The sequence below is a fragment of the Geotrypetes seraphini genome, chromosome 3, assembly GCF_902459505.1.
Source record: "Geotrypetes seraphini chromosome 3, aGeoSer1.1, whole genome shotgun sequence".
Lineage (NCBI taxonomy): Eukaryota > Metazoa > Chordata > Amphibia > Gymnophiona > Dermophiidae > Geotrypetes > Geotrypetes seraphini.
In genome coordinates, this window is record NC_047086.1 from 204,704,831 (window position 1) to 204,728,502 (window position 23,672).

The 23,672-nt window shown below is 44.0% G+C and overlaps 1 protein-coding gene across 4 annotated transcripts in view; it reads right to left on the reverse strand.

Annotated features, from left to right (window-relative positions):
• Positions 1–23,672, reverse strand: part of SLC4A8 (solute carrier family 4 member 8) — a 536,451-nt gene that overhangs the window by 340,907 nt on the left and 171,872 nt on the right. For all 4 annotated transcript variants that reach the window (XM_033936812.1, XM_033936813.1, XM_033936815.1 and 1 more), the window contains 3 exons: positions 21,811–21,954; positions 20,094–20,229; positions 2,865–3,025 (listed from right to left, as the gene is read on the reverse strand). In XM_033936812.1, coding sequence (XP_033792703.1) covers positions 2,865–3,025; positions 20,094–20,229; positions 21,811–21,954 — 441 coding nt within the window. The remainder of the gene's footprint in view (positions 1–2,864; positions 3,026–20,093; positions 20,230–21,810; positions 21,955–23,672) is intronic.

Sequence of the window (23,672 nt, forward strand, 5' to 3'; positions counted from 1 at the left end):
CTGTTAAAATCATTAACAGTTTGTTATTATTCGATGAAATTTGACTTTTGGCCCTCATAGACATTCCAAACAAAATTGTGTCATATGATAGGGCCACAGGATTCTCTAACATACAATTTATTTGACCCCAGATCAATTTCCAAAAATTATTAATAAAAGGACAATAAAATAATAAATGATCTAGAGTTCCAGCCTCAAGATGACAATGCCAACATCTATTAGACTTAGAGCAATCCAATTTTTGTAAGCGAACAGGGGTCCAGAGTGCTCTATGCAACAGGAAAAACCATGTTTGCCTCATAGACGCAGACATTGTACATCTTATCCTCCAAGACCAAATACGTGGCCATTGAGATGCATTAATTTGATGCTTAATCTCAATGCTCCAAATATCTCTAAGTACAGTCCTTGGTTTTTTATTTAAATATCCAGATAATGTTTTATACCACTGTGCGGCCTGGTGACCCATAATATACCTTTCAGTTCTAGGCGGTTTACAATAAGAAATTAGCCTGGGCATTCCCATGGAGATTACAAAGTTGATAGCTATAGTATGCGTCAGGATATGGGAATGGTCGATACGGTTTGGTTAGATCATTTGACAAATTTCTTGAATAGTATAGTTTTCAGTTCTTTCCTGAATGTTTTGTAGTTGAGCATCGTGGTCAGCAGATTTGAGAGGTGGTGGTCTATTTTTGCTGCTCTGGTGGCTAGTAGACCGTCATATTTTTTTTTTTTTTTTTTTTTGCTTTGCATGCCTTTGACTGGGGGGTGGGTACATCATAGTACCTTATTTATTTATTTTTTTCCATTATTTTTTATTTTCAAATTTTACATAAAGTGTACAAAATATTAAAATACAATTGATAAATACATAGTATCACTTTTATATCTAATATATTATATATCTAAATTTAATTTTCCCCCTCACCCTCCCCCCACCCTTTTATTACTTTAATATAATATTTTTAATTTTCAAATTTTACAGAAAGTGTACAACATGTTAGAATACAATTGATGAATATTCAATAACATTTTTATATCTAATACATTATGTTCTAAATAAATTTTATCCCCTCTCCCTCCCCCCACCCTTCTATTATTTTTCAATCATACATTACATATTGTATAATATATTATAACATATTATGTAGAAATTATTTTCCTTACCCCCCTCTATGTGTGTCATAAAAAAAAAAAAAATCCTTAAAAGAAGAAAAGAAGAAAAATCCTATTATTTATTCATTACAGTATTTTGTCAATGGCCCCCATATTTTTATAAATTTAGTATATGTCCCCCTTTGTATTGCTATTGTTCTTTCCATTTTAAATATATGACATATTGTATTCCACCAAAATGTATAATTTAGGTTGTTATAATTCTTCCAGTTGTTGGTTATATGCTGAATGGCAACCCCTGTCATAATTAATAAAAGCTTGTTATTTTCTGGTGAAATTTGACTTTTTTTTCTCATCATCATTCCAAATAATATTGTATCATATGATATTGCAATATGATTTTCCATCAATTTATTAATTTGTGGCCAAATTGAATTCCAAAAAGTTTTAATATAGGGACAATGATACAATAAATGATCTAATGTCCCTGGTTCTAGATTACAGTGCCAGCATTTATTGGACTTAGAACTGTCTAATTTTTGCAAACGTGTAGGGGTCCAAAAAGCTCTATGTAATAAAAAGAACCAAGTTTGTCTCATAGATGCTGACACTGTACATCTCATTCTCCAAGACCAAATTAGTGGCCATTGAGATGCATTATTTAAGTTTAACCTTTGGTTCAGTTTTGTGAAAGTACTGATAAAGCCCAGAACTAGTTCATATTTTATGTGAGCTTGTAACTGTATGCTCTTCCTGTTATTTTTTCACTGGAGTATTGAATAGTTAGTCCACTGTATTGCAGTGAACCGGGTTATGTTCAGTTCTGTACTGTTATTCTATTATCATTGTTGTATGTAATTTCTTAAAATATAATAAACATATCGAACAAAAAAAAAAAACAAAACCAACTGAAAACATGGGAGATTGCTAAGAGCCTTAGGTTATCAAGTCACAGGCCAATTTTCAAAAAAAATGGTAAAGTTCCATTAAGGTAATTTTTGGTCATATTTAGCCTCTGGGTTTTGAATAAAAATGAGCCTAAATATATATGTTAGTGGCTCTAAGGGGATGCTTTGTTGAGGATCATGCCTCTCAGAATCAGCACATGGGTGACCCTCATGTCTGTACCACAGTAGACTTTTACTTGACAGTTGGGAAAACAAGCAAGAAAACTGTCAGTTCTATGTATTTCTTTTATCGTTGAGTTTCTTTGTACACTCAGAAGATGATTTAGATCAGTGGTTCCCAACCCTGTCCTGGAGGACCACCAGGCCAATCGGGTTTTCAGGCTAGCCCTAATGAATATGCATGAGAGAGATTTGCATATAATAGAAGTGTCAGGCATGCAAATCTGCTCCATGCATATTTATTAGGGCTAGCCTGAAAACCCGATTGGCCTGGTGATCCTCCAGGACAGGGTTGGGAACCACTGATTTAGATAGCTAGTGGTAAAAATCAAGGCTAGCTAGCTAAGATTTGGAACCCAAAGGCTCACCCCCCAATATTCAGACTACGGGAGATTGTCAGTGCATCTCACACGGTCTGAAGCAAACCCGAAAATTCATTGTTTACGCCGTATCTGCCAACTGGCATTAAATTTTTTTTCTATTTTTGGTCGGGCGAGACAGCCAACTAGGCCAATATTTGCTCCTATCTGGCTAAGTCTCAGTAGCCAAGTATATACCACCCTTTTAGGTGGCTCTATCTGGCTGGTAAACTTAGCCCTGCCCCTTTTTATGTGTTACCTGCAATCTCCTCAATGGTATTGACGTGGATGTCCAACAAGACAGTTCCATTGATAATGCAGCTCCTCAGCTCAAAGAGGCTGTGCAGTGAAAGCGTGGCCACGTATGGCTTGCTCCACCGCTCTCCACCATCTTCCACGTCCTCCTCAAACTTCAGCCATCTGACCACCCCCAAAAAACAAACAAAACAGAACAAATAAAAATTCCTGAAGCTTATCAATAATTTTAAAGAAGAACCAATTTGAATATCGACCCCCTTGGTTTTACAGACAAGCTTTTCAGCTGGGAAGAGGACAGTCATATCGCCCCCCTCTGACCGTAATGATCTTAATGGCTGGTAGAGTATTATTACTTGTGTTAGACACCAAGGTAGTGAATGGTAGTGAATGACTTTAGACTCAACACCAAAGTTTTAAAAATGATTTGAGATCTTACAGGTAACCAATGAAGTTTTTTAAGCCATGGGGTTACATGATCAACCTTCCGCCCACCATTTTTCAATTCTCTGATACAGTAATGTCCCATTTCACACAGTAAAATCTCTCCTAAAGCAATCCTCTAAACCAATTAAAAACCTTTCCTGATAACTTATAGAATCCAGAAGATAAAGTAGTAGCTCATGATCTATCAGATCAAACGCTGCTACAAATTAAATGAAAACAAAAGTAACTGATTACCTAAAGCTATATCTAATCTTTTTTTTTTTTTTAATAATTTTTATTGAGGTAACAGCCATCACCATAACAAATAAACAGAAGCTACAACACCACAGTAGGAAAGAACAAATAACACAACAGGCAGACCCGGGAGGACCACAGTAACGCTCAACCATGAAAAGACAGGCGGAAAAACCCCCCAGCAAGTAAATGCTGTGCAAGAATAATATAAACAATAATATCAATGCCGGTAGTGGCCTGAAGTTGATCTCTAATACATGGGTACAGACCTAAGGCAATTAGAAGGCCCCCTCGGGGAACAAAGCAAGGCTGCCTAACTTTTTAGATAAATGGACTCTGCCCACCCTCCATTCACTCAACGCATACTATCCAGCAAGGCACACCAGACCAACCACACCAGCCAAACCTCCACAGACTCACCATCCATACACACCCCAATCATACCGGTCTGAGAGAACACAGAGGCATCAGCGAGTCTCTGAGATTCTTCAGATCAGTTAGGGTGATAAAGCAGACACAACCGCCTCAGCAGCGATGCGAAAGGCCCTCCACAGAGAAACATAAAGACGTTTATCGGTGGAAGAAGCAGAATGGTAGGTATGTATCTCAAAGGAGGCAAGCTCCTTCATCCTTTGAATTCACTGCATAAAGGAGGCCGACACCTGGCTCACCCAGTGCTGTAACAAAAGTTGTTGGGTTGGGTTTTTTTTAATTCTTTATTCATTTTTACATCTTACAACAAGTGTTTCAATAAATGACAGTTGAAATTGAATACATCACTTGAATCTCTATAATGTTTAATATTAAATCATAAAATTTGCCCCCTGCCTCCCCTCCCTACCATAGCCTATAGGGGGTAATAATAATTTAAAAAAAACATCTAAAAAGTGTCCTAAGTGGCTACTTGGACGATCAAAAAGCCTGATCGTCCAAGTACCCATAACCAAAGATGGTTTTTAGACATATCTAAAACCAACTTAGGCCTTTCCCCTGCCTCTAGACGCACAGAGATAAAAGAGGCGTGTTTAGAGGAGGGGAAAGGGCGGGCGGTGGGCGGGAGGGGGACGACCTAAACCTAGGCGTACACCAGGTATAACCAAAACCTTAGGCAGGTTGCCTAGTTGGCACTTATACGTTTTTGACTTAGACCAAGTCAAAACGCGTCTAAGTGCCGAAAACGCAACCTGTCTAGCCCTCCACCACAAGCATCGCGGCAGGAGAGATGCCTCATCTCCCCTACCGCGATGCCATCACTCCTCTACCCGAACTGCCGTGACCCGCGGCAGGAGAGATGCCCTATCTCTCCTGCTGCGGGTTGCAAAAGTTTCGGTAGAGGAGTGATGGCATCGCGTTAGGGGAGATGAGGCATCTCTCCTGCTGCGATCCATCACCCGCCCACACACACAATTAACAATTAACATCAGGCAAGGAGAGAGCCCAAGCCCTCCTGGCCCAGGCGACCCCCCCCCCCCGGCATCTCGATCGGGCCAGGAGGAAGCCCAAGCCCTTCCTGGCCCAGGCGACCCCCTACCCCCCACCCCCCCACTACATTACGGGCAGGAGGGATCCCAGGCCCTCCTGCCCTCGATGCAACCCCCCCTCTCCCCAATGGCCGCCCCCCCAGAACCCACGATCTCCCCCCAACCCGCAACCCCCCCGGCCGACCCCAACCCAGCCCATGTGCCTCAGGCCCCGCCCCCAGGAGGGGCCTAAGGCTCCCGGGTCTATTCTGATTGGCCCAGGCGAATTAGGCCGCACCTGTGGTCGGGGCTTTGGGATGGCTGGGTCAATCCGGCCCCATTCTGGAGTCGGCTGCTTGCTGGACGGGCGGGTTTGGCACCCGTCTGTCCGGCCAACTTGAAAAGGTACGGGGAAGGGGGGTGGGGGTGGGTGGGTCGTGGGGTCGGCCGGGGTGGGGTCACGGGTCGGCGTGGGGGTGATCGGGGGTTCTGGGGGGCGGCCGTTGGGGGGAGGGGGGGTTGCGTCGAGGGCCCGTAATGTAGTGGGGGGTGGGGGGTAGGGGGTCACCTGGGCCAGGAGGACTTGGGCTCCCTCCTGGCCCGATCGACACGCAGGTGGGTGGTCACCTGGGCCAAGAGGGCTTGGGCTCCCTCCTGGCCCGATCGAGACGCGAGAGGGGTGGTCGCCTGGGCCAAGAGAGCTTGGGCTCCCTCCTGGCCCGATCGAGACGCGGGGGGGGGGTCGCCTGGGCCAGGAGGGCTTGGGCTCCCTCCTGGCCCGATCGAGACGCAGGGGGGGGTGGTCGCTGGGGCCAGGAGAGCATGGGCTCTCTCCTAGCCCAATGTTAATCGGCGGGGCAAGAGGGCTTGGGCTCCCTCTTTTCCCGATATCGTCAGGGAGTCGTCGGGGCAAGAGGGCTTGGGCTCCCTCTTGCCCCGATATCGTCGGGGGTGCCGCAGTTGGCCGGGGCAAGAGGGCTTGAGCTCCCTCTTGACCCGATGTTGTCAGGAGGGGGGGGTCGCGGTTCAACATGGTAGGAGGGCTTGGGCACCCTCCTGCCTGGATGGTTGTGGGGGGGGGTGATTCTGTAACCGGTGTTGTTTTTGACAGACACCGGTTACAGAATCCAGCTTTTAGGCGAAGGACTGGCTCCTCCTTCACCTAAAAGCCCTTCTGTTGGACGTTTGTGGCTTAGGCGTTTTTTTGTTTCATTATGGCTGAAAAGTGTAGACGTCGTGTGGGTGTACTTTTAGACATAGTGGTGATTGGGCGTTTAGGCAGAGGAAGGCCATAATCAAAACAAGGACGTTTGGTTTGGTTATGGACACTTTCCCTGCTTCTGCTTTGAACGTTTAAGGACTTAGGCCAAAAGGGGACTTAGACGCTTTTTTTTATTATGCCCCTCCACGTACTGCCTGCCCCCCACCCCCACTCATCCGCTGCTGAAACTGATCTCTGCCTGCCCCTGCCCCCGAAGCCAACATAGTTACCATCTTCTTCGAGCCGCGCTCGCTCCTTTGATCTTCAGCAGCACTGCTTGCATGGATGGCGCATGCAGCAATTCACACTCTGCGTAAGTAGCTGACCCAGAAACCTTCTCTCCAACATCAGAGATGATATCAGAGGGAAGGCTTGTGAGTCAGCCACGTGCAGCGTGTGAATTGTTGCTTGCCCGTCCCCACTGCCAACAAAAGGACTGAGTGCAGCTCAAACAAGAACTGGGTTGGCTATCCCTGGCAGCGGCAGGGGGCAGACAGGAAGATGGCAGACAGAAGCGGCTTCTACAGATGGGCAGCTACTTACATGCAGGGAGGGGGCACGAACTTGGCACAGATGGAAGAGAGGGGGCATGAACATGGGACACAGAAGAGAGGGAGGAAGGGGGCACTAACTGGGGACATAGAAGTGAGGGAATAGAAAGGGGGAGGGTGAGTGAGAGGGAAAGATGGTGGTACATGGGGAAAGGAAGAAAGGAAAATTGGTCATAGAGACAGGAGAGGGAGATGCATAGGGGAGAGGATGAGAGGAAGAAATGTTGGATATAGTGGTGAAAAGGGAACAGAGGGACAGATTGAAGAGGATTGCAAGGGGGAGGAATGTTAGACATAGTGATGGAGGGAGAGATGTGGCATTGTGCTAGAAAGGGGTGATAGAAGGAGAAATGGGCATGTGGCTGGTGGGCAGTGCTGATCCAGGGGATGAGAGAGAGAGAAAAAAATGTTGGATGTGACAGTAGAGGGGGTAAGAGAGATGCCTGGATCTCTCAAGACAGATGGACAGTGAAAGACAGAAAGGGAGACTTGTTGCCAATAGGGATGGAGGAGAGAGGAAGAAAAGTTGGACTCATAGAGGGACAGAGAGAGAGGTGTTGGTTGGGGAAGGGAATGAGGTCCGGAGGAGAGGAAGTGTGCAGGAGGCAGAAAGTGTTGGACTCATGGAAAGAGAGTGTGAGAGATGGATGGGGAGGGAAGGAGAAATGTCACACTCAGGGGAAGGGGGAGAGGGCAGAGAGTAAAAAGTTGAACTCATCGAGGGAGAGAGAGATGTTGGTTGGGGAGGGAATGAGGACTGGAAGATAGGAAGTGTGCAGGAGGCAGAGAGAAAGAGATGTTGGATTGATGGAAAGGAGGGAGAATTGTTAGATGTGGCAGTAGAGGGAGTTGGAGAAATGCACCTTGGATCTCTCTCTCTCTCTCTCTCTCTTTCCCCACTTCCTTTGCAGCAGGGGAAGAAATGAGAGAGGGAGACATATTACCAATGCAGGCGGAGGAGAGAAAAAGAAAAGTTGGATTCATGGAGGGACAGAGAGATGTTGATTGAGGAATGGAATGAGGTCTGGAAAGCATGCAGGAGGCAGAAAGAAAGAAATATTGGATGCACAGTCAGAAGGAAGTGCAACCAGAGACTCATAAAATCATCAGACAGCAAAGGTAGGAAAAATGATTTTATTTTCAATGTAGTGATCGAAATGTGTCAGTTTTGAGAATTTATATCAGCTGTCAATATTTTGTACTATATTTGTGTATTTTTCTATAGTTGTTACTGAGGTGACATTGCATATTTTAAAGTCATCTGCCTTGACCTCTTTGAAACCCCCCCCCGAATATAACATTTTCTCTGCATACAATATGCTTTGTGTTTTTTTAAAAATGTTTTGCCATTATATATTAAGATTATATTGTAAGTATATGAAAAATGTATGGAGGAAATTGCATTACAATTAGTACTATTATTATGGGGTGGGGTCAAGGGTGGAGCCTAGGTGGGTCTGGGGCAGAGCTTGAGTGGGGGTACTCGGTTGATATTTATTAGACTTAGGGGGTACTTGGCTTGCAGAAGTTGAGAAACTCTGATCTATATTGATGACTCACAGATCTACCTCTCCACACCAGAGATCTTTGCAAGAATCCAGGCCTACCTGTTCAACATTGCCATCTGGATGTCTCACTATCATCTAAAACTGAATATGGCTAAGACTGAGCTCCTAATTTTTCCACCTAAAACCCCCTCCCCCCATTCTCTATTTCTGTGTTAAACACTCTCCTCTTCCCTGTCTTATCAGCTCACAACCTCAGGGTTATCTTTGATTCCCCTCTCTCCTCTGCTCAGATCCAACAAACTGCTAAAGCCTGTCACATTTTCCCCTATAATATTACCAAAATCCAATCTCTCTTCTCCAGCAAACTACCAAAACCCTTATCTATATTCTCATCACCTCTCGCTTAGATTACTGCAACTTGCTTCTCTCAGGTCTTCTGCTCAACTATCTTTTTCCCCTTCAATCTGTTCAAAATTCTGCTACACGACTTAAATTCCACCAGAGCTGCCATACTCACATTACCCCTCTCCTCAAGCCACTTCATTAACTCCCCATCCAACTCCTCTTACTGGCTTACAAGTACATTCACTCTGCAGCCTCCAATATCACCCACATGCTCCCCTCCTCCCCCGTGAGCTCCGTTCATCGGTTAAGTCCCTCCTATCCATTACTTTCTCCTCCACTGCCAATTCTAGACTCCATCCCTTTTATCTTGTTGCATCGTATACCTGAAAGAGACTGGCTGAATCATTACATCAGGCTCTGTCTCTAACAGTATTCAAATCCAAGCTAAAGGCCCACATTTTTGAGACTGCAACTCATAGACTCCCACTCACCGTAAGATACCTATGTCCATCCTACCATTCTCTCTGCAAGAAACTCCCCAACCCCTTTATGTCGCATCTGTCTTAAATTAGATTGTAAGCTCTTTTGAGTAGGGACCATCTATTACATGTTAAATGTACAGTGCAGTATATACAGTTAAGAACTATACAAATGATAAACTAGTAGTAGTAGTATATTCTGACAATTAACTGTATTGACTCGAGTTGAATTTGAGATAAGTGAAGCCAAAGATTGAGTTAATTTTGAAAAAATATGAAACAAATGTTTAGAATCCAACAGTAGTACCAATTTCTTTAGAATAGTACTGAAGTTTTGCATTCTTAATTTGTTTCTTATAACTGTCAGAATTTTCTAGCCAGACTATTTTCCAGTCTGGATCCAAAGTCCTTCTCCATAAACATTACAATCATCTACAGTTTCTCTTCAGATCTAAGAGATTGGAATTAGAGAATGACATGGGGACAGGTACTCACAGTTAACCGCGGGGTAGAGAAGAGGACAGAGCCTGCAGGGACTGGATGGGAACAAAGCCTGTGGAGATGGGGACAGAGCCCACAAGGACAGGGTCAAACTTTATCCCTGTGTCATTCCCTAAAAACTTGAGACTAGTATCAATATGTAAAAACTTAACACATCTTAAGCAACTGGCAACTGAATTCAATGATTTAAAAAACTGCAGAAGCTGCTTTTGGATTTAAATGAACTATTTGGAGTTATTTGGAAATTAATATCAGGGAGGGAGGGAAGGGGGGAGGAGGGATTATTATTTATATAAAGACATTGCTGATAAGATTTTCAAGTGATTTGTTAAGTTTTGATATATGTATTGTACACTTGTTGAAAGATGAAAAAATGAATAAAGAATTATAAAAAAAAAATAAATGAACTACTGTTAAATGACATCATTTGTGTATTGTGTGCCATTGAAGTGGCAACAAGAGTCTTGTCTTCTGATCAGACTTCTACCATCTGCAACATCCTTCCATCATGTGCCCAGCTGCTTAGGCATCTTTGCTGTTACTGCAACAGATTCATCCATAGTTACTGGCATCAAAGAGAATTTCCAACATTTAACAGACACATTTTTCTGTTCATCCATTACACAATTTAGGTTCTCTTCTACACTCATGTCTGAAAGACAATCCAATTACCTTCCCAGAAGATGTAAAAACATAGGCAACTAAATCTTTGGGAAGATTGTACCAAAACCAGATCAAAATAGAAGGCTCTATTGTGATTTATAAACAGTTGTACAGAATATTATCCTTTTTTCTTCTTCTTTTTTTTTTTTTTTAATTCTTTATTCCTTTTTAATCATTCAAGTGTACAAGAAAAATCATACATAGTTTCAGAAACAACACTTGATAAATCCATCAAGACAATAACAATTGTATATATATATATAAACCCATAACCCACCCTCCCTCCCAACACTATTTGGCTTAAGTCATTTTACCCTCTCATAAAGTGTACAAGAATTATAAGAAACAACACTTAGTTAAACACTTGAAAAACTTATCATTATCCTCTATTAACTTAAAATAAATCCTTACCCTACCCTCCTTCTTTTTTATTCTTCAATAAAGATTTAAATGTTCAAGGCTTGTGCAAATGAAGACAGAGTCTGCAGGAATGGGGACAGAACTTGAGAGGACAGGGTTATGATGAAGATGGAGCCCATAGGAATGAGGCATGGATGGTTTCAAAGAGGATGGGACAGAGCCTGCGGGGATGGGGCAGGGACAAACTGTATCCTCATGTCATTTTCTAATTGGAATTCAACCAAGGACCAATATACCGTATTTTTCACTCCATAAGACGCACCTGGCCATAACATGCACCCTAGATTTAGAGTAGGAAAACAAGAAAAAAACCATTCTGAACCAAATTGTATATTAACATATACCAGGCTCTGCACCCAGCCCCCCTCACTCCCTGCCAGGCTCTGCACCCAACCCCACACTCCTTGCCAGGCTCTGCACCCTGTCCCCCCTCCCCTACTAATTATAATGCAATTTTTTCCTTTCATTTTTCATATACACACAGCAGATATAAATTCTCAAAACTGATACATTTCGATCACTAAATTGAAAATAAAATAATTTTTCCTACCTTTGTTGTCTGGTGATTTAATTAGTTTCTGGTTGGACTTCCTTCTGACTGTGCATCCAACATTTCTTTCACAATCCATCCCCATCCCCTTTGGGTCCAGGTCTCTATCTCTTTTCCCTCTGCTTACCCTCCCTAGATCCAGTGTCAGTTATCCTTTGTACCTACCACCACCTATGTTCCAGGTCTCCCTCTCTCTCCCTCCTCTGTTCTTCCTCAGGGTCTCTCCCCCTCTGACTCTTCTGTCTGCACCTCCCATAGTCCAGCATCTGCCTCCTGTCTTTCCCCTTTGGTCCAGGCCTCTCTCTCTCTCTCTGTCTTTCTTCTGCTTACAACCCCCCATCCCATCCCATCCCCATGTCCAGCATTTGTTCTCCTTTCTTCCAGGTCTTTCTCTGCTTCTCTCTCTCTCTCTCCTTCCTTCCTCCCTCCCTGGTCCAGAATCTTTCCACCTCTCTGCAATCTCTTTCTCTCTTCCCTCTATACACCCCGAAGTCCAACATCTGCCCCCTCTCTTCTGCCTCCCCTTTGTTTCAGGTTTCTCCCTTTTTCTATCTTCCTTCTGATAACATTTTGAGTGTGTTTCCCCTCTCTACCCCCTCTAGTCCAGTATCTGCCTTGTCATCAAGTCTGTTGTCCCGCCCCTCCTCAAGGTCCTTTAGAAGCCTCCTCTCACTCTCAACGCCCCCCTGGTGTCCAGATCCAACGTCATACTGGGGCCCTTGCAACGGGCGAAGCCTTGCCTCCAAGCTGCTTCTCGCACCCAGCGAGATAGGTCGTTTTGACTGCCGCTGAGCTAATTAAAGCAGCTTACAGAGCGAATTTAGCAGGCTTCCATTGGCCTCTGAAGCACGTTCCCTCTGCCACTGTCCCGCCCCTCCTCTAACATCAGGCGCAGGACCGCGGCAGAGAGAACGTGCTTCAGAGACTGACGGCAGCCTGCTATGTTCACTCTGCAGGCTGCCGTAATTAGCTCAGCAGTTGGGTGCGGGAAGCAGCTTGGAGGTAAGGCCCCACCTGTCATGAAGGCCCCGGCAGAACGCTGGATCTGAACACCAGGGGGTGACGGGTGAGAGTGAGAGGAGGCTTCCAAAAGGACCTTGAGACAGCCGGGCGCTCACCAACACTAGGGAGGGCCGTATCGGGCATTTAAAAAGGTACCAGGTGGGGCTGGGGTGTTTAAAAAAACCATAGAAGTATCTTCGCTGCATAAGACGCACCGACATTTCCACCCACTTTTGGGTGGAAAAAAAGTGCATCTTATGGAGCGAAAAATATCTCACTAAGAACATAATTCTACCAGCGGCGAAGAGAGGAGGAGTGAGAGGAGACAAACCAGGGGAGCCGGAGAGAGGAGACAGGGGCCGGAGACCAGCTTCAGAAGCGGCGAGGAGCGGGTAGCGGCGAGAGGAGGCTCCGCCCACCCCCACCGCGTCAGCGCAGCGTCATCGCCCAGACTCCCCCTTGAAGGAGGGGAGCCGCGGCGCGAAGGCAACCAGAGCCGCGTGATAGCAGCAGCGAAGAGAGGAGGAGTGAGAGGAGACAAGCCAGGGGAGCCGGAGAGAGGAGACAGGGGCCGGAGACCAGCTTCAGAAGCGGCGAGGAGCGGGTAGCGGCGAGAGGAGGCTCCGCCCACCCCCACCGCATCAGCGCAGCGTCATCGCCCAGACTCCCCCTTGAAGGAGGGGAGCCAACGGCGCACAGCCGTTCGGCGCGCGGCGAAGGCGAGCGGAAAAGGCGCTCGCCTTAGCAAGAGCGCCTTTGCGAAGGGCCTTAAGAAGGGCAGGCCGGGTCACTATATTCAAGGACTCCAAGAAAGGAAGACAGCAAGGTAAGGAAGTATATACATACACGCACACACAAGCAAAAGGGAAGCAAACCCAGAAAAGAAGGAAGGAGTAGGCTCAGGAAGGACCACACATCAAAGGAACAATAGCAAGGGCAGAAGACAGGGTAGAAGCAGGCCAAGAAGGTAGCGCACACACATATACAGAGACAGCAGTAACAAGCTCAGCAGGACAAGAAAAGGCGAACTCAAGAGAGAACACAAGCTAAAGGAGAAGGCAGCCACAGAGGGTAAACAAGGGGCAAATAGCACAAGCGCATAAGTAAAAGGAAGCGAAAGACGAAGAAGGTAAGGAAGAGCCAGGCACAGGAGTGAACACACTAGCAAAGAGCAACAGGACGCCTAGAGAGCGGACAAATCTGGAAGCGGAAGGAACCCGAAGGATGAGCTTCCCAGTGTACTGCACGGACTGCCACATGTATGACTACCTCCCCTCCGGGCAGCAGTCATATGTGTGCGGACGATGTCAGGAAATGGAGAGCTTGAAGAGAGAAGTCAGTCGACTGAAGCTCAGGATCCAGGAGCTGGAGGGACTCTACATCTCCGAAGCCCCCTTCCAGACAGCCGAAGACCCCATGCGAGAGAGGTACATTGAGGAACAGGTCAGGGAGCTCGAGAGGTTCATCGAGGATGCCTACAGGAGAGTGGAAGAACAGGAGCACGGAAATGAGGAAGACACACCGAGCAGAGGACAAGAAACATCTGACACCAAGGTAGAGGATACCCACGGAGGAACCTTGCTGGAAGAAACGAAGAACACCAAGGACACAGACCTGCGACTGACACGGAGAGTGGAAGAACAGGAGCACGGAAATGAGGAAGACACACAGAGCAGAGGACAAGAAACATCTGACACCAAGGTAGAGGATACCCACGGAGGAACCTTGCTGGAAGAAATGAAGAACACCAAGGACACAGACCTGCGACCGACACGGAGGCTGAAAGAAGGGAAATCTGCAATCCTGGTGGGAGACTCAATCCTGAGGCACGTTGACAGTCACATAGCAGGAGGGAGAGAGGATCGGCTAGTGACCTGTCTCCCAGGAGCGAGAACAAAGGACATCGTTGACAAGATTGAGAGAATCCTGGAAGGAGCAGAGACGGAAGAGACAGCAGTGATAGTCCACGTCGGGACGAACGATGTCACCAGGAAGGACTACAGCAAGAATGCACTGACTGAACAATTCAAGATCTTAGGAAGGAAACTGAAGATGAGGACCCAGAGGATAGCCTTCTCAGAGATCCTGCCAGTACCGAGGGCAGAAACGAAGAGGCAGATGGAGCTACAATCAATTAACGCATGGATGAGAAGATGGTGTGAGGAAGAGGGATTTCTCTTCGTGAGGAACTGGACAACGTTCTGGGGAAAGAACAAGTTTTTCAAGAAGGATGGTCTAAACCTGAGCAAGGCGGGAACTAGACAACTAGCAAATAACGTCAGAAGAGCGATAGAGCAAGCTTTAAACTAAGGAGAAGGGGAAAGCCGACAGTCGACCTGGTATCGACGGTTCGGGAAACAGTATCCAGTGAGGGTACTGAGGGGAAAGATTACGGGGAAGACACAAGTGGCAAGAAACAGACTATGAACAAACAAGGGAGACAGATAAAGCGAGAGGGGGAAAGGATGAGCATGCTGAAAGGGGAAGTCAAAATGGGACTGGATGATGAGAAGGAACAGGAGGAGGACAATAGGAACACGCCACAAGGGGAAGGCAATAGGAATCTACCACAAAGAGAGGACAAAAGAGACAATACTCAGGAGTTGGCAGGGCAGGAAGGGGACAGAATGAAGAATGGAATGCAAGGGAAAATAGAAAGGAAGGGAAAATGCCAGGAGTTGAACTGCATGTATACTAATGCAAGGAGCCTAAAGAACAAAATTGGGGAACTAGAAGTCATGGCCAATAATGAGAGATTAGACATCATAGGGATCACGGAAACATGGTGGAACGAGGAAAACAAATGGGACATAGTACTGCCAGGATACAAACTCTACCGAAAAGACAGGACTTACCAGAAAGGGGGAGGAATAGCACTATACATAAGGGATACCATTCACTCAACCAATGTGGACACAGCAGTGACAAATGCCCAACTGGAGTCATTGTGGATCAAAGTACCAGGAAGCAACGGATCCGAGATAAAGATGGGACTGTTCTACCGTCCACCTGGGCAAACTGAAGCTGAGGATACAGAAATGGTAGCCGAGCTGAAAAGGGAATGCAAGAACCCAAACACCATAGTTATGGGAGATTTCAACTATCCTGGTATAGACTGGTGTCTTGGAATTTCAAAATGTGCAAGGGAAACGGAGTTCCTGGAGGCAGTCCAGGACTGCTTCATGGAACAACTTGTCGAGGCACCAACGAGAGGATCAGCGATTCTGGATCTGATCCTCAATGGGCTGAAAGGACCCGCAAAGGATGTGGAGGTCATGGGACCACTAGGAACCAGTGACCACAACATGATTCAGTTCAAAGTGCAAGTAGGACTACCTATGGGAAAGAGAACCAAGGCAACAACATTTAACTTCAAGAAAGGGAACTATGATGCCATGAGACAAATGGTGAGAAAGAAGCTCAGAAACAGCTCCAAGGAAACTCGGACTGTGGAGCAAGCCTGGTCCCTATTCAAGGACACAGTAAACAAGGCGCAAAACCTATATATACCAAGATTTAGGAAAGGTTCCAAGAAGAATCAGACGAGGGACCCTGCATGAATAACCAGTGAAGTAAAGAAGGTGATAGGAGACAAGAAAATATCATTTCGGAAGTGGAAAAAAGATAAAACTGAAGGAAACTGGAGAGAGCACAGGAAGCATCAAAAAGAATGTCACCGAATAGTCAGGAAAGCCAAGAAAGAGTATGAGGAGAGACTGGCCAAGGAAGCAAGAAATTTCAAACCATTTTTCCGATATGTGAAAGGGAAACAGCCAGCGAAGGAGGAGGTGGGGCCCCTGGATGAGGGTGACCGGAAGGGAGTGGTGAAAGAGGAAAAAGAAGTGGCTGGTAGGCTAAACAAGTTCTTCTCGTCGGTCTTTACAATAGAGGACACATCCAGTGTGCCAGAACCGGAAAAAATCTTCAGGGGAGATCAAGAGGGGAAATTATCATGCATGGAGGTAAGCCTCGAAGACGTTCTCAGGCAGATAGATAGATTAAGAACGGACAAAGCTCCGGGCCCAGACGGGATCCACCCGAGAATACTGAAAGAGCTCAGAGATGAAACAGCAGAGCTACTGCAGCATATTTGCAACCTGTCCTTGAGAACAGGGGTAATCCCGGAGGACTGGAAGATAGCGAATGTTACACCGATCTTCAAAAAAGGATTGAGAGGCGACCCGGGAAACTACAGACCAGTGAGCTTAACCTCTGTTCCGGGGAAGATGGCCGAATCACTGATCAGGGAAGGTATCAATGAGCATATAGAAAAAAATAATTTGATGAGATCGAGCCAGCATGGTTTCTGTAAAGGCCGATCATGCCAGACAAATCTACTGCATTTCTTTGAGGGGATAAGTAAGCAATTGGACCAAGGTGACCCAGTAGACATTATATATCTAGATTTCCTTCGACAAGGTGCCCCATGAGCGCTTACTGAAGAAACTGTGGAGTCACGGGGTGGAAGGGGACGTGCACAGATGGATCAAAAATTGGCTGGCGGACAGGAAACAAAGGGTAGGAGTAAAGGGGCACTACTCTGACTGGATAGGGGTCACAAGTGGTGTTCCGCAAGGGTCAGTGCTGGGACCACTGCTGTTCAATATATTTATTAATGATCTAGAAACGGGGACAAAGTGCGAAGTTATCAAGTTCGCGGATGACACAAAACTCTCCAGCAGGGTCAGAACTGTTGAGGAATGCAAAGAACTGCAGAGCGACCTGAACAAACTGAGTGAGTGGGCAAAAAAATGGCAGATGAGCTTCAATGTGGAGAAATGTAAGGTCTTACACATAGGGAAGGGGAACTCCATGTACAGCTGTGCGATGGGAGGGAGGGTACTCGGGGAAGGCAGCCAAGAAAAAGATCTGGGGGTATTGGTGGATAACACAATGAAGCCGGTGGCACAATGTGCAGCGGCCTCAAAAAAAGTGAACAGAATGTTGGGCATTATCAAGAAAGGTATCACTACCAGAACGAAGGAAGTTATCCTACCACTGTATCGAGCAATGGTGCGCCCACATCTGGAATACTGCGTCCAATACTGGTTGCCATACCTCAAGAAGGACATGGCAATACTCGAGAGGGTCCAGAGGAGGGCAACGAGGATGATAAAGGGTATGGAGAACCTTTCATATGCCGAACGGTTAGACAGGCTGGGGCTCTTTACCCTGGAGAAGCGGAGACTGAGAGGGGACATGATAGAGACTTATAAAATCATGAAAGGCATAGAGAAGGTGGAGAGGGACAGATTCTTTAGACTAGCAGGGACAACTAAAACAAGAGGTCATTCAGAAAAACTGAGAGGAGACAGATTCATAACGAATGCAAGGAAGTTCTTCTTCACTCAGAGGGTGGTGGACACCTGGAACGCGCTTCCCGGAGAGGTGATAAGACAGAGTACAATTCTAGGGTTCAAAAAGGGACTGGATGACTTCCTGGAAGCGAAGGGGATTACAGGGTACAGATAGTGGTACCTTACAGGACATTGAGCGAATAGGGTATGGATATTTTAGGTTAGGTAGGGAACACTTTCAGGTCATGGACCTGGGGGGCCACCGCGGGAGCGGACTGCCGGGCACGATGGACCCCTGGTCTGACCCGGCAGAGGCAATGCTTATGTTCTTACCTTATAAAAAAGGAAGAATCCATTAGAAAAAAATCATTAAATTGAGAATTAAAAACAATTGAGGTTGAAACTTTTCACATACGGAGGTTTATATATGATATCGTAGCTGACAGATCAATGTTGCAATAGTCTAATTGACTCATGATTGTTGCTAACAATCTGTTTGTAATTGAGAAGTGTCTAAGAAAGCTTTAAGTCAACATAAAAGTTTAAGTTTAATAAAAGCTTTCCTAACCAGATCGTATACATGTTTCTCCAAGCTCAGAGTCTAATGTCACTTCTAAAAATTTTATATCTGATTGAAGAGAAAGTATTATTTTACATGTTCAAGCCACAAACTTTATTCCTAAGTACGTAAAATGGTGTGGTGGCCGTATTAGTCCACTCTTCAAGGTAATATGTAAAAATAAAACAAAGGCATAAAGGAAAAGAAATAATACCTTTTTCATTGGACTAACAACATAGTTTATGATTAGCTTTCTGATCTGAAGAAGGGGTTACCTTTGAAAGCTAATCATAAACTGTTCAATAAAAAAGATATAATTTTTTCCTTTAAGTCTTTGTTTTATTTCTACATATTACCTTGAAAAGCAGACTAATACGGCCACCACACCATTTTTGAAAAGTTCTAAGTAGAGACGGAGGATAACACCACGGATTTCTGAAAACAGCTTAATTAGAAATTGGGACGAGCAAAAAGAAAATTGTATGATTACTTTAAAAAACCCTGAGGCAGGCTAAGAGCAGATACACTGACAGTGTCGGATCATTCATCTGAAATAAAAGAATATTTGTCCCAGCTCTGTAGGCGTCTACACTCTTTTCTGGGTTTTATTTTGTTTTGTTATTAACAGTTTTGCTGCAGTCTTCCACAAGTGATTTTCCCTGCAAAAAATTATAAAGGGAATATCTGAATGACAAATACAGAACAAAGTACAGCTATACAATTGATTACACGTAACTGGAAAAACTGTGATTGTCTAAATTTTGCATTCTGTTGGGCTAGTTTATGTCAAATATATAAATATGAAAAAATGAGAGCTGATCAGTTGGGGAACTTTAAAAACTTTAATCTAATATGGGGGTCCTTTGACGTCTTTTGTAGATTTAATATAATTATACATTCTTGTTAGAAGAATTGCACATCCAGAGAGGGAGGGGGAGGGTGGAAGGAATATAAAGGTTATAATCAATTATTAATATGGATGGGGGAAGGGTGGTTATGGTTATGGTTATATAAAGTTTAAAATATGTCTAAGTAATGTAATGTAATTTATTTCTTATATACCGCTACATCCGTTAGGTTCTAAGCGGTTTACAGAAAATATACATTAAGATTAGAAATAAGAAAGGTACTTGGAAAATTCCCTTACTGTCCCGAAGGCTCACAATCTAACTAAAGTACCTGGAGGGTAATAGTGAAGTGAAAAGTAGAGTTAGAGGAAAAATAAAAATAAAATAAACATTTTAAAAAGACAGCATTGATCTAAATACTTTGGAAGGTTGAAGTGGATAAATGTGTAATTTTATGTTTAAAATATGTAGCGAATCACAGAATTATGTTAAATTTATAGTTACATGAATGATAAAGAATAATTTGAATGGGGGGGTTATTGAGCCGTAAGAATCTTGTAATATTTTAAGTGATGTCTATAGTGTAAATGTTTTATCTACTGTTCTTCACTTATTGAAATTATTTTAAAATGAATAAAGATTATTTAAAAAAAAAAAAAATTCTTTGTTCTCAATAATAATTTAAAAAAAACCAAAAAACAAAGCTTTGATAAATTTCCACCTAAATTGCTTGAACTCCTTTCCTTTTTGTAAGTTTGAAAGCCTCCCTTCCTGAGATGGCATGCCTGGGTGATTCAAATTCTGTTGCTGTGTTTAACAGCTAGGAAATAATTCCCCTAACTCTGACCAAGTCAACTTCTTGAACTTATTTTGGATAAGGTCCAAGTGCAGAGTTTAAGCTATGAGACAAGGATGATCTATTCTTGGATTCTTTTTTTACTTCAACTGACAACCTGTACAAGCAGAAGATGAGGTAAGGAGATTAATGCCCTGCTATCAAGACAACACCAGGCATAATGTTGTAATGGCCTTTGCTAAAGTATCATCCTGTCAGCAACTCAATTCCACTCAATATTCAAGCAAATTTTAGTGTGATTTTGCTTCTTACCTGGCCGTTTCTTTCCACTCTGCGTCCTCACCTTCCTTTACACAGATCTCATCCAGCTCTGTGAACAGGTCATGGGGGACGTGATCCTCATCCTCTTCCGTCCCCAGGATGAACTGGACTCGCTGAGAAGGGGTGTCTGAATGAAATAACGATTAGTTAATCCTACCTTACTGAATTGTATGTGGTCAATAACCAGACACAACATGAATGAAACACGGATAATGGAAAAAAATGCTATATAAAGTCATGGATACACATTGATTTTAAAGCTAAGAACATTAACAATATGATATATGTACTACATATGAATTAGTAGGGTTGGGAGGGAGGGTTTAAATATTATGATTTAAGTTAAATTGATAGAGAATCAAGTGATATTGTATAAGTTTAAATGTTATTTTATGATACACTTGTTGTAAGATGTAAAATGAATAAAGAATTTAAAAAAAATAAAACATGTAAATGGCTTGCATTTTTAAACCAATTCCATTTTGTGAATGTATTCTTACATTGTGCCATACTAAGAGCACTCTGGTTATTATAAGGGCAATTCTACATATTGGACACCCATATTTACACACATAAATATGCAGACTACTAGCATTTATATACGGTAAGTATGTGTGCATATACTCACATGAGTGCTAGCAGAGTGCCTAAGTGCTATTCTGCAAATACTCATTTAACTTACATAGCACAGATTTGCAAGGGGGGCATACACAGAAGCAAAGTATGGGTGAGACTTAAGAGGAACTCCCAATTATGCAGTATACTGGCAACCAAACTAAACTTCAAAATAAACAAATAAAAACAGAACTGCTTCAGTGGTGCCCCCCTACACACCTCTCCGCCTTCTGATTCCCTTTGCAAGCCACATAACCCCCAAATATTTCCCCTTCCACACCTGAAAGTCACATATGTACCCCACTCTGATTCCCACCATCCACAAATCCCACCCCTTGAGAACAAGCTCTGCCCCCACAGAGCCTGACATCTCCTCCTCCCCAGTAGATCTCCATGGTGATCTAGAAGGTCATAGTCAGAGTGGTCCCCCTCAGCTCTCACCAAGGATTATACCAGGATTCAAAATAGAGTCAGTACCCATAGCAGTATTCTTGTGGCACTACTTCTAGGGAACATCTATATATTAGTGCTAGAGGAGATTTACAAGAGCACCAAAAGACAACACTAGAGGTCATCACACTATTTTGTATTCCAGCACTGTCCTCAGAAGCACAAGAGGACCACTGCCATCATGGGCTTCCAGACAGGGCCTGAGGAAAGGAGGGGGAGTGTTTGGAGAAGCCTTCTGAGGGCATGGCTTCTGAATGGGGAAGGGGTGTGTGACCTTCTGGAGGTGGGATCATAAAGGGAGGGATGTTAGGGGGTTAGGTGACTTCATAGAAGGATCTGGAGGAGATATCAAGGAGTATATGACTTGCAGGGAAGAAAAGACAGCGATGTTGGAGGGGAGGGTATGTAACTTGCAGGAGGGATAAGAAGGGGGAGAGATGTCAGGAGATATGTAACTTTTGAGGAAGGGGGATTTTAGTAGGGAGTGTGCTACAACAGCATTTTTTCCTTGAGCTGGTCCACGCTACCAGACTGCCAATAGTAAGACTACATTTAACGCCACTGTAAAACATTCCTGACTAATGCCAGCAGAAAACAAATTATATTGTGTTAAACTGAATATTTTAGGCTGGAAATTGCTTACTATGGGCAAGGGATTCATGATCTTCTTCTTGGATGATGCCCCGTATCCGATCCCGTTTCCTGTGCTTCTGGCCATGGGTCCGGTGATGCCGATGGCTCTGCCTGCCCAAAGGCATCCGCACACCCACATAGAGTGTCCTGTGCCCTAGAGGGAAAGAATAGAAGTCCAGTATCTTTTCCATGGGCTTTTGGTACCTATAGACATGCATATATGAGTGCTATCATTAAACATTCTTCTAAATTATTTCTACTACTCTACTATTCTCTACGCTATTTCTGAGCATTTGTGATTTCATTCTATATACTTTTTTTCTCTTTCCATTAGTCTATGCTTCATCCAAATTTTATTTATTGGACATGTAATGAATAATTAGGTTCTTACCTTGCTAATCTTCTTTCAGATAGAAGACATAGGATTCTGTACAGTAGCTGTTACTTTCCATTAGTCGCAAATCTGCAAAAGAGTATCACTTTAAAACTCTGAACTCCTCACCTTCTGCAGTGGAGAAAATAGCTCCCAATTCAGTTGGCACCAAAGCAATCGAACTCTGCTGAAACAAAAGAAAAGAGAAGGAAGGGCACAGGGAGCTTCTCCAGCAACAAACCATATTCTGTTCTGCTCTGTAATTTATGATAAAAGAGCAATGATTAATAAACATTTAATAATTTAACATTGAACAACAAATTACACACATGAGTAGCTAGGAACCAACCTGCTAAGTGCAACTAGTAGGAAACATTAAAAAAACAAAGAGAAGGGGAAAACGAGCCCTCATATCCCTATAGTTTGCCTTTTATAAATCTTAAAATATAGGAGAAGAGGCCCCAAGACAGCAACTGACAAAGTCCTAGGCAGGAATCAGGTGAATCAAAAACCATGATAGGGCAGGTGTACAGAATCCTATGTCTTCTATCTGAAGATTAGCAAGGTAAGAACCTAATATTTCATTCAGTAGCGAAGGCATAGGATTCTATACATAAGCTGATATACCAAAGCAGCGCCAGATGTCTAGGGAGGGAGAGATGAGCCTGCCTGCAGTACCACAAACCCAAAAATGTCATCCTCTCAAGCTACCATATCCACTCTATAGAACCTCGTAAAAGTGTGGAGAGTAGACCAAGTAGCTGCTCTACAAATTTCATCAGACAAAACAGCCTGGGACCCTGCTCAGGAAGCAGCCACACCTCTAGTCGAATGTCCTGTGATTGAGACAGGGGGCTGTTTACCGCAGGTAATATAGGAAGATGAAATTGCCATGTGAATCCATTTGGCAGTTGAAGCCTTGGAAGCTGGCTTGCCTTATCTCGAGTGGCTGGTCAGCAAAGAAAGGTGGTCAAAGAGCTGGGCATCATTAGTTCACTCCAGATGGAAAGGAAGGGCTCTACGCACATCAAGCCTCCACAAAATTCTGTCCTGTTTTGCCAAACCCATGGGATGAAAGGCATGCAGACGAATCTCTTGATTGATATGGAAGAGAGAAACCACCTTCAGTAGAAAGGCAGGTACCATCCGCATAGATCATGTTTCCCCGCTTCTGTCAAAACTTCACTGGCTTCTGGTGATTTCTAGGATTCACTTTAAATGTACCTGCCTAATATTCAAGATCTTACATGGCATTCTTCCTCCCCTAATCCCACTATCCTGGAATTCTTCGAGACCTGACACTACCAGATCCGCCCACATACTTAAACTATCTTTCCCCTCATTAAAAGGTGTCATGTATGCAGGTAAATTAGGAAAATCCCTTTTCTTCAAATTCACTGAGCTTTGGAATAACCTCCCAGCCCCACTGCAGAACATAGGCTCATTCCAATTATTCCGAAAGCATCTGAAAACCTGGCTTTTCTCCAAAACATAAAGCT